The sequence below is a fragment of the Eptatretus burgeri genome, chromosome 18, assembly GCF_056783735.1.
Source record: "Eptatretus burgeri isolate ZD-2024b chromosome 18, Ebu_testis_v1, whole genome shotgun sequence".
NCBI classification, from domain to species: domain Eukaryota; kingdom Metazoa; phylum Chordata; class Myxini; order Myxiniformes; family Myxinidae; genus Eptatretus; species Eptatretus burgeri.
Window position 1 is genome coordinate 22702743 of NC_140978.1, and position 11779 is coordinate 22714521.

Below are 11779 nucleotides of genomic sequence, written 5' to 3' on the forward strand. Positions count from 1 at the left end.
CGGTCAGCGATGCTGCGCCAGACCAGCACAGTCCGTCCAGCATGTAGGTTTCTTTTCCCCCAAAATCACCCACCACCACCGTTCTTGTAGCACAGGTAGGGGAACCGCCATACGTTGCCCAGTCCGATGAAACCTCCGGCCACGGAGAGTATGAAGTCCAGACGATGACTCCACTGCTCGCGTGGAACCTCTGATCGCTCAGAAGTTTTCGCGGGGTTCGCGAGGGCGCGCACCGATTCGCAGCACTCAGCCTGCACGCAGTATTGCTTTTCCTTGGACATCATCGCGGGATTTTATGGCTAATTTCCTATTTCCCACGGACTTGTTGCGCGACTAAGAAATTTCCCCACCGCCCGAACGAGATGCGCTCAGAAGAGGTTCCCCCACCGCTCTGCTGGGGCATCCATTGGGAGATAAGTCACAGCCCCCTCTTTCTGTGACGTTGTCATGAATTTTTAATACAGACCACGCCCATACCATATGGGTGGGGCTTGCAGAGATTTTGAAGTTTGGGGAGATAGCACTTGCCTCCTCGGTTCCATTAGTTTTATCACATATATATATATATATATATATATATATATATATATATATATATATATATATATATATATATATATATATATATATATATATACACATACATATATCCTTGACAACGATTCAGTAATAAGAAACGTTATCGTTGATGAGGAAGCCATGCCTACCTACATCGATTGACCCCAATAGCATTTGGGATGAACAATCCTCTATGACATCATCAACTCATTAGTTATTTCGCTGAGCCGTATATTCCACCAAATCTTGTGTCTTTGGCATTAACTTAGCAAACTAGAGTGGGAGCACTCGGTAGAGTGCAAAACCTCCGCTGCCAATACTGCTGGGTCACTTAAGTGAACCTGATATCCTATTCATTGTCAAAACGGATCAGACTCTACTGAACCACGATTGAATAAACTAAACTAGATCGACGCGCATGTAGAAATGCCCCCAAAAAAAAAAAATCGAAATTTGTTTGAAAAAAAGAGTTGAAAAAAAATTTTTTTTTCTCTAACAAATTTTTTTTGGGGGGGAGGGGATTTGGAAATCACTTAAAACATGTAGAAATGCAAAAAAAATGCAAATTTTTTCAAATAAAATCGAATTTTTTTTGAAAAAAAGTTGCAAAATTTTCTAAGTTTTTTTTTTGGACCAAGTCCAAAATCTAACGGCATGATCCTTGGACCATACCTAATCCCCCACCAAGTTTCGTCGAAATCCGTCCAGGAGTTTTTCCCTACTACTGTTCACAAACAAACAAACAAACAAACAGACAGACAGGGGTGAAAACAGTAACCTCCATTCATCTTCGATGGCGGAGGTTCATGATAAGGAAAACAGTCCGAGTCATTGTTCTCGTGCCCTGTTTGACGTGTTTCCACTTTTTGGCACTTTTTTTTGCAAGTGCATCAGAACTTGATTCACTTGCAATTATACCCGGTGTTGTTGGCTTAATGGTTAGGGTGGTGGGCTTGGGATCCTGGGATCCTGATTTCAAATCCTGCTCGGATGTTGAATTAATACCAGGTGGGGTTGACTCTGTCCGTCATCCTTCTGAGGTTGGCAAAATGAGTGCCTGCTTGCTGGTATCCTGTGTTGGAGTGATGACCCGTCCAGGATTGTGCCCAACAGCCCAGGAGACTGCTTATGTAGCACCAATGCTCTGCACAGAGTGTGGTCCCAATGGATGGATGGATACACTTGCAATTGGGGCACAGAGATGTCAAAGGTATATATATATATATATATATATATATATATATATATATATATATATATATATATATATATATATATATATATATATATATATACATTACACAACAATATATCTCGTGTTTTCTTACATTCTAATCAATCTAATGGATAATTGGGGCACTGTGGCAGGAAATATGAAGAATGCATATATCAGTTTTTGTTTTTGTTTGATACATTAACAACAATGACGACAGAATGTAAAACGTGCAGATTATCGTCACAAGGTTAGTCAGAGTTTGAGAGGAAGGGGAACAAGGAGTGGGGGGGAGTGGGAAGAGCTCGAGGGATGGGAGGAGTGGGTGAGAGGAGTGGGAAGAGTGATACAAGACATTCATCCCCAAAAGAACGGAGGGGTTGATGAAAAGGTAAATTAGAATTGAGATTACATATGTTTCTAGTTTTTTGAGAGAAGTTGATAGAGTCGTATTTTAAGTGTAGGTTTGGTTAGATTTTTAAAAAATCTTTGTTTGCAGTGATCTAATTAAGCTCATGGAGGAGTTTGTACAAATAATCACACACAGGCCGAGGACGTCAGGAGGCATTGATGCACTTTCAGTTGAATTACAGGGACATGGACAAACACACGGAATTGTGAACCTGGTTTGTCCGCATCGTGACGACATCATGAGATGGGGGTTCAATTGAGAACACCAGAGGCACAGACAAATATTCAAAGTTTTAGTAAATGTGTAAATGACACCTGAATCTTTTGTGAACTGTGTTTTTATTGGTGCATTGTATTGTTGCGTAACCTTCAAGTGAAATGTTTTCAGAAACAAAGTTGAACAAGAAAATCAAAATTTAATAAAATTAATCAACATTTCATTAGGTTAACACAAATGAAGTTAATTAATTTTACATGAGACTACAACAGATATGGTGATAGTTTCAAAGATGATGGGTGATGGGCTCTGTAGTGAAACTAATTTTGAAATTTCTTGGAAATTCGGGTTTTTAAAGCCAAAGTATCTGTAGGTATTTGAATCATCTTGTCATACGATTTACAAACCAGTTGCAGCCAACTTTTACAACAGCTGTTCATGCTGCAATGTCACCCCGGTGTTCTTCAGGCAGGGCGATTCATCAACGTGTACGCCGTCCCTCGGATGGACGTTAAGCCGGGTGTCCCGTCTGCTGGCATTAGTTGATGGGCGTTAAACATGCCACCGTGTCCTTCGTGTGGACTAGGTGAGCGATCGCTGGCACTATGGCCGAATTAATCATTCCTACCTTGACTACCACTGGAAAGGCAATGGCAAACCACCCAGTGTAATGCTTGTGAGACTGCTTTGGCCCCTTCGAGCAGAGCAGCCGAATCGGTTTGCTTTTTTAGTCTGGCCATTTGCTCTCACTTGTTTGTTAAGCTCAAGTTTCACGGGCTGACAACATCATGCTCAGCTAGATGGGAATGCTACACCTGGACCCTGTCCAATTGCAAGTCAAAGCAACACGATTTCCAACGTTATACAAGAGGTGCTCATTCAACCCCATATAACCACCTCCAGAAAACTCTTACGACGGTGCTTTGACAATCTCAAAAATACTGTAAAGCCTGGTGTTGGCTCAGTGGTTAGGGGTGGCTGGCTTGGGATCTTAGGGTCCTGAGTTCCAGCCCCGTTAGCCACTGAATTAACATCAGGTGGGATTCACTCAGCCTGTCATCCTTCCGAGGTCAGTGAAATAAGAACCAGTGTATTGGAAAAGGGGCATCGCATCAGCGGCATATTCATGGCCCCCAACAAAATGATAGCTACCCGGCAGCCAAGCTGCCATATGTAAGAGGAGGGAAAATACTGTGCATTTTGAGAACTAGCGATCAACCCATCCTTATGGATGTCTCTCCACTTGTATGCTGTCTAGCTGTGTACGCAGTTTGTACATCATCCCTCATGATTGCCCTTATGAGGTGGTCGGGGCTCCCTCGAGAATAGCACACAGTGCAGCAGTTGTTTATCTCAGTGCACTGTACTCCACTTCCACATTTTATTCCTCTGAATGATTTTAGCATGTGGAATGAAACTATTATATGGATTGGCTTGTTTCGTGTTCCCAACCGAACTTATGGTCTATGATGTTTTGAACAAAGGTTCAAATCCAATCTACTTATGATGTGTATTTGTCCTTTGTCTACTCATGTTCTTGGACTATAATTAATCTCTCAATGCACTCATGTCTCCCAATGCACTCGTATATTTGTTCTGCATATGATTTATCTATGACTGACTGATGTACCATGTTCTGTGTTACAGAGCGTTGGTTCGACTACAGCAGTGTCTTGGCAAAGGTCATACTGGCCGGTTTGTAATTCCTCTCCCAGCGGTAGTTTGGGAAGGAATTTGGCTATGGCACCGGCGATAGCTCGCCGACTCTTTGTGAATGACACCTTGGGATCTTGAACATATTGTTGTGGTTACCAAATTCGCAAACCACCATTCAGGTCCCTTAGGTGAGGTATCTCGGTAAGTATATGTGTAGTTAGGCCCAACCCCGTTGACTAGTGGGAATACATGTCATTCATGCGTGCTGCGACTCTTCAGGATAGCCGTTTTTCTTTTACTATCTTTATTTTGGACCAACCGCCATTGTTACCACCACCAACCACAACATCAACCACCCACCGCGGCACCGCTTCACGTCACACCTCGCAACCGTCGCATCGCCACCGTTCTTGCGCCGCTTGTGGGTACCGGTGTTGGACTCGTGCAGGGCGCGCGCCGAACAGCGTGTACAAAACCACGGATTTTCCGCTCCAAAAACGGATCAAAAACGACACACGCCCACTTTTGTTCCATCCAATCGGTGAGCGAGGGGCGATTTGGCCCCGCCTCCAGGGCGTTGGAGGGCGGTCGCTATATGCAAATTCATGGATCAAAATGCATTCACGCCCACTTTTTCTCGGGCCAATGGGGAGCGAGGTGAAAGGTCGAAGGCAGGGGGTCAAAGGCGAAGCCACGGGGCTTATATAAGCGGCTGCGTTCGTCAGAAAAGGGTTGGTTGGTCGTTGGTTGTTGGTCGTCGTCGTGTGCGTTGGAGTCGGAGCGAAGAGGACGGAGCTGTGGAGAGGCGGCGAAGGCAGACGAGGGGGTGCTCGCGTCGTGCCGGGAGCTGCACACCAGGGAGGCCGACGGCGCGACCTGGTCGAGGTGGAGACGCTCGTCGCGGGACTCGAGGCAGAGTAAAAATCCTCTATACCCCGAGCATCAGCAACCCCCTCCTGTTTCCCCCCACGCTGAGATAGTGCGACCAAGGGGGCCCCTTTTCCCACCCCCTACCAGACACTGTCCGCGAGGCCCGCGGAGTTGAGGCACCATCAGGCCCGCCTCATCCTTGAGGGTGTTCTTTTTCTTGGTTTTGGGTATGTGTTGTCGGCGCCGTCTGTGAAGTAAAATTGTATAAGTGTTGCCGTGTGCTCGCGTAATCGGTATTAGATCTGCATTGTCGCATTTGCTTTTTGTGTAAAATTGCATTGTGTTTCTTCTTCTTTTCTATGTGCTTTTGGTGGAATTGTATATGTGTGCTTTCCGTTCATCGCGAATAAATGTGCTTTGTGTTGAACTGTTTCCCGCTTCGCTTCGTCATTTCTCTCATTGAATCCTCATCTTGCTTCACGTAAAGGGTTGGTCATGGGCTGAATACGCCCGATAATTAATCGAACCGTCGAGGCCGACGATAACACCGCTCGGTTATCCCGATAGTACGGAACGGGTCACTTAAGTGGCCCGTGTCCGAAGTCGACCTGCGGCGAGGTGCGATCGCCCGGTCTGCCCTCCGTGTGGGTACTTAGGTAGGTCGAATTTGGCGAGCAACCCTATCCCACGCGGGGGCCGATTGGCTCGATCGCGGTGAGACCGAAAGGTCCACCCGTGACTGGTTCCCGGCGTTAGTCCGAGAGGGTCACGACTGGATTGTCCGTCCGGTGGGCTACGTGCCGCGATTCGAGTTACGTGGCCATCAGCACGCCGGCGGGCGCGAATCCGCAACAATATATCAACTAATACTGGCAGATGGGGCGTCTGTTTAACGTCCATCCGAGACACGGCGCACGTACTGATCAATCATCCTGTTGGCGAAACACCGGGGTGACAGTTTTTATCTGGGTTTGGATTCAAACCACAGGTGAGTGTGTATACCTCTTGGCCAACCTATCAGCCCGATTTATCCAAAAGGTTTGTCATAAACCTTATATCAATGTTAAAAGGTTGTGCTCCAACATTCCAACTGCTGTTTAAATCCATGTCTTGAAATCCCTTTCATGTTGGCAATTCTCGAGCTCTGCCAAACACTCAAGAGTTATGAATGTATAGCACAGGCACAATAGTGCAGCAAATCACGTTTCCACTGATACTGGGCTGCTGATAATGTTGCACTTCTCTCTTCTGCAGCACATCATTTCGATGAGCGCATCAACACCGCAAACGCAGTGCTCCCCACCCGTACATTATGGCAGGAACTCTTCGAATTGTGGCCAGGATGCCGCCAACAACTTGTCTATTCTTCATTGGAAGACACAGTGGGTTATTTAACATCCACCAACTGAAGCTAACTGATGAGACACCCAGCTTAACATCCATCCAAGGGACGGCGCATGTCATGAACTACTCGCTAAGTAGTTACCATCTACCGTGATTCCGTTTTTGCTTATTTAAGAGCTGTACACTGTGTGGTTTGGTCTTTGAAATGTTCGGTACCACAAACTACCAATAAGGCAAATGCTGCCACCATTATTTATGCACATGTATATTTTATCGATGCTGCGTTTCCTAATACTCAAGAGCCCTCTTCTGCTGCTTATGAAGAACTACATATGAAATATCACCAAGCTGCTTTGGGTAATATCAGGAGAGCTCAGTGGAAGAGAGTTTTCACCTCTGAGTTGTGTAGTTTGAGTTTGATTCCTGATAGAACATTCTCCTCTGACATACTGTCGTTATTAGAAAGGAAGCCTGGGTGGTGGACATGTTAAATAAGGTGGTGTATAAGACACTACTCATTGGTGGTAAACTTCTGGAATTTCTTTTGTACAACCTTTAAAATAATTATTACATTTAAATTGAATTATAAACTTAAACAGTGAATGGCGTAAGGTGTTCTATGAACTCTCTAGTTGTAGTTTTTATGGGGGGAAATGAATGTAGAAGTTGGAAAGAATAACAGGAAAAGAGAGCTGCATGGGAAGACTGGAAGAGACACAGCGCTCGGTGGTGCTCAGGGGTGATGTGTTCGGGGTCAAGCACCATCTTCTAGAATGACGTGTACAAGCTCAAAAGGATACTCCATGCACTTGAACCCCAGCAAGTTGTCAATGAGTCTTCTATACTGAAAGAAGATGAATATTACATGGTGGCAGAAGTGGTATCGTGCACCAGCTGGCATGGGATTTCACACTTTTGATGGCATTTTGATGAGTAGATGGAGGAGGGGTTGGGTAGTGTGACCATTGTTTGTGGGGGATGGTCTATTGTTTGTAGGGGATGGTGATAGTGGTGGTTGGTGGTGGGGGATGGTTTATTCCCACAAAAAAAAACACGAGTAGCTGGAGAACAAGAGCCACCAAAGTAGAAGCAGTTCACATTTTATAAACTGCAGATAGCTGGATTCCGTAAATTGCAAATCCGTAAATGTCGCGATTTTACGGTATACTGTATTATTGTAAAAAAATGTTTTTTTACTATAATGTAAATGTACCCATCTTCTGTAAGTAACAGGTTAAATTTTAAATCAGACCTTAATGTATGTCGTAATGAAACAAGATAGTATGTTTTTCATGAAACATATAAAAACATTTAGTTGTTTAATTTAAAATGATGCTTAATGCTTTGTCCATTACAATGCATTAATTATGCATCAATGTGATGTGTCTCTGTAAGCCTGGTGTTGATTTAACAGTTAAAGTGGCTGGCTGAAGATCTGAGGCTCTTGAGTTATTCAGTTCAAGCCCCGATAGACCGTTGAATTTACACCAGGTGGGGTTGATTCAGCCTGTCATCCTTCTGTGGTCGACGAAAAGTGTACTGGTAATAGAGGGCACAGCATCAGCGGCACAGCTGCACCGCCAGAAGATGATACAACCAGCAGCCACAGGCTGCACATGATAGCGAGCTTGCTATGCGTCTGTGTCTAGCCAACTGGGTGACAATAAAAGAAGGTGAAAATAAAGTAAGAAGGGGGAATGAAGTGTCTTATAGATCAGTGTTTGCATGAGTTATGAATCTATTGGCGAGCTGGGTTGCAACAGTCGATTGCATCACATCTGCAAGTGAAAGTGAGCCTAAGGTTATTTCTGAAGCAAGTGCATTGGCTGTTGTGCACTTTGATTTTCATCAACAGGTAACAAGCTCCAGATAGGCAAATGGGATAGGGGTTAGCGTTGTTCAGACAGCTTTCAGGCAATGGGACTCCTTGTTCCAAGCCAATATGTCAATGGGCAATGAGATATCTATGTGTTCCTGGTCTGCCTGCAACCAGATATTTGCCTGGTAGTTGGTGTGTGTAGTGTGAAGTTCCAGGGCATCTCTTTTTGGTGGTAATATATCCAGACCCTTCAAGTCCTTACGAAAGAGTTGTCACCTTGCATGGTTGACGGTTGGCTGTCTCAGGTGTGCCATACAGGTGACACACAAACTCTTCAAGAGGAGCGAGTTCTCCATCACAACCAATTCCCTTGACAAGGAGTCGTTGGTTCTCAAATATTTTCCAGCACGACTTTTTCCCATGGCCATTAAAGGAGGAGGTTGTATCAACCTGTTGGTGCAGGGAAGCTGAGAAGGTTATCCCTCACAGGTTGTGCAAGTCTCCCAGATATTGCCTGGATTGGGTAACATTTCTGCTTCTTTGCCATTGTAGAGATCATCCACACTTCATCTGCTTTTGTCGATATGAAGTGCACCAGAAACAGCATGTCCTCTGTGTCTCTGTAGATGACCTGCAGTATTTGGTATCCTTCATTGACTGCCTCACATTAATGGAGTTGGTGTCAGCCTCTTCATGCTTTCCTCGAAGCCTGACGTCATCTCTCCTTGTTGACCTTGCATCTGTAGCATCAGAGAATCCATCTCCTGTTACCAGCTTGGATCGTTCCAGTAGACCTTTATCCTTCTTTGTGATGGCATCAGACATGAACTTGGAAAGATCAGCCTTGTTCTCATCCAAGGCAATGAATTGACTAAACCATTGAATATAAAAAATTGAGGATGATAAAGTACATATTGATTTACTAAACTCGCTTGATTATGGAGTTTCTGTTGCCAGTAAAGGAAGGAAGAATGAAAAGGAGAAACACTTTATTGAGGCTTTTCGTCGACTTGGTTCAGGCATTAGTTTTCTTCCAAATGACCCATCACAATTAGTTAATAGACTGTTATTGTTGTCAGGTTGTAAGAAGGCTGGAAATAATTGTTTTAATGAAGCATCAGCCATTTTAGATCAGTTATTGAATGTGAAAATAATTAATAAATGTCAATACCACCCACACAGCTGTGAAACCCCAAGACAGAGTGACATGGATCCACTCCTCCCACTGCAAAAGAGCTCAAAGGGAAAACTTGAGCAACAAAGAGACACCCTCAACCACCACCCCATGACGACATGGATTGTTTTCATCATCTCTTTGGGGTGTTGTGGCAGCAACTATGCTTTTATTGATAAAAGAAGGGGTACTCCCCTGGTCGATAGGACTATCATCTGCTGAGAATAACAGTACAGTATAGCATTTGAGTGGTAATACAAGGAAATCAGACACAGGTGGAGGCCATTCAGCCCATCATGCCTGCACAACATCAACACCACACGAATTTATCAACACAAGATCCAAAGAAGAAAATGCAATCTCTATTATAATATCAAGCTTGCACACTAAAAACTCGGCTCGCCGTCACACGATCCCTTTGAAATTGCTGTGGCACTTAGCGGACATGCCGACAATGTTTGGGAAGTCTTGGCGTTCCATAGTACCACTTGCATTTTGCACAATGCATATTTTTGTCATTCCCCTTGTACGGTCTGTCGTCTGCTACCAGCTATGTTGTCCTGCTATCCCGTGCATGTGCACGGGTATCGCGAGTATGTATATATTGTTACGGATTTGGAAACCATAAGCATTCAACATACAGATGTCCCAAAAGTCAGTTATGTCGTTAAGTATGTGTGTAGTCAGATCCCTTTCGTTTTGTCTAGTGGGAGAATCAAAGTAAAGGCGTGCGTTGCGATTTCTTTTCAGTTAAGTTATTAAATCTTTACATCCAACGAACAACCAATAACCATTCCATTCCCCATCACGATCCACTACCCACCCGCTGTCTGCAAGCACTCTGACTTGCCAAGGCAGGGTCTTGCAGCCATTCCTTGCCACTTCCACCAACATTCCTTCCACAAACGTTGTAACTCTTGCACGACAGTCTGTGCAACATTGATACTGCTACTCGTCAAGTATGAACCCACGTGGAAGACTGGCTGGGGTTTCCCGGCAGGGGCCGTTGCAGCGTTGATACTGTTACTCGTCGAGTGTGGGCCCACGTGGAGGAGTGGCTGGGGTTTCCCAGCAGGGGCGAAAGCCCCGCCCTGGAAAGGTGGGCCGTAGGACCTGTCCAATCAGAGGCGGACAGCGAGGTGTGTTCACCAAGGCCCCTCCCCGCTGAGGGCGGTCAATAAATTCCCGAGCACTCTCTGAGGCAGGTGGTCTTTTTGAGGTCTTGGAGGGTCTTTTTGAGGTCTTGGGTGGTCTTTTTGAGGTCTTGAGAGTCTTTTTGAGGTCTTGGAGAGTCTTTTAAAAGTTCTTTTGAAGAGTTTTTGGTAAACATCGAGGCGGCGAACGTGTCTCTGCTGGCCCTCTACGAGGAAGGGAAGAGCGACCCCGACCCCCCTCCGTGGACCCCAGCCATTCACCACCCGAGCTCCACCAGGAACCTAGAGTCCCATACGTGCAACTGGGGACCAAACCAGTGACCATTGTCAGGTGCCGCATCACAGAGCATGCCTTTCCTCTGATGGTCAGGTACACCACTGAACTCTGGCCCCCAGCTTGTCTCTCTCTCCATGGCAGCGAGGGTCCAATAAAGACTCTGGGTTTCTTTTCATTTTGTGTGTGTGTCTGCATGTGGGCCCGTCTTTAAGTAGAACTGAATAAGTGTTTTTGGATCATTGGAAATACTTCTTGCATATTCGCGTTCAGTCTTGCTTTGTGTCTTCATTTACTGTGAATAAAACTTGTTAGAAATGCCCCCAGTTCGTTTCCATCCCTTCTTGCATTGGTCAAGCATGGTTCGAATCTGAGTTTAGGCGGGGTTTTATACCCGATAATCCGGTCATTCCAGCTGGCACGGCTTTGGCAGTTTCCGCTCGGCTGCACCTGAACCGGAGTTGGTAGTCGGTAGTTGGAACTCTACCGCAGTCGGTAGAGTGACCCGGTTTGAGCAAGACGTGCCGAGGGCATGGTTTCCCGGTAGTCGAAATCGGGAAGTTAATTAGGTAAATTGGTTATAGACAAATAGACCCCACACTACGTGGTTGAAATATTGGCGACCACGGTCGGTTAAACGACCCGCCGGCTGGCAGAGTTATCCGAGAGACGGCCTACAATTCCGGGGAGTTTGATGGGACACAACGCAAACCTCCCCCACCTAGTGGTCATTTTCGCCACCGACCCCCGCCCCACAACTATATATATATATATATATATATATATATATATATATATATATATATATATATATATATATATATATATATGTATATATATATGTATATATATATATATATATATATATATGTATATATATATATGTATGTATATATATATATATATATATATATATATATATATATATATGTATGTATATATATATATGTGTATATATATATATATATATATATATATATATATATATATATATATATATATAATATATATATATATATATGTATATATATATATATATATATATATATATATATATATATATATATATATATATATATATATATATAT

General features: G+C 44.2%; 1 protein-coding gene across 2 annotated transcripts in view; it reads right to left on the bottom strand.

Moving 5' to 3' along the window:
- Window positions 1–421, bottom strand: part of LOC147008726 (sodium- and chloride-dependent taurine transporter-like) — a 61359-nt gene extending 60938 nt beyond the window's left edge. The window contains exon 1 of one of the 2 annotated variants that reach the window (XM_085864064.1): window positions 74–421. In XM_085864064.1, the coding sequence (XP_085720190.1) occupies window positions 74–284 (211 nt within the window). In that variant the 5' untranslated portion in view covers window positions 285–421. The remainder of the gene's footprint in view (window positions 1–73) is intronic. The other variant, XM_085864063.1, reaches the window with a different exon arrangement.
- Between the last annotated feature and the right edge of the window lie 11358 nt (window positions 422–11779).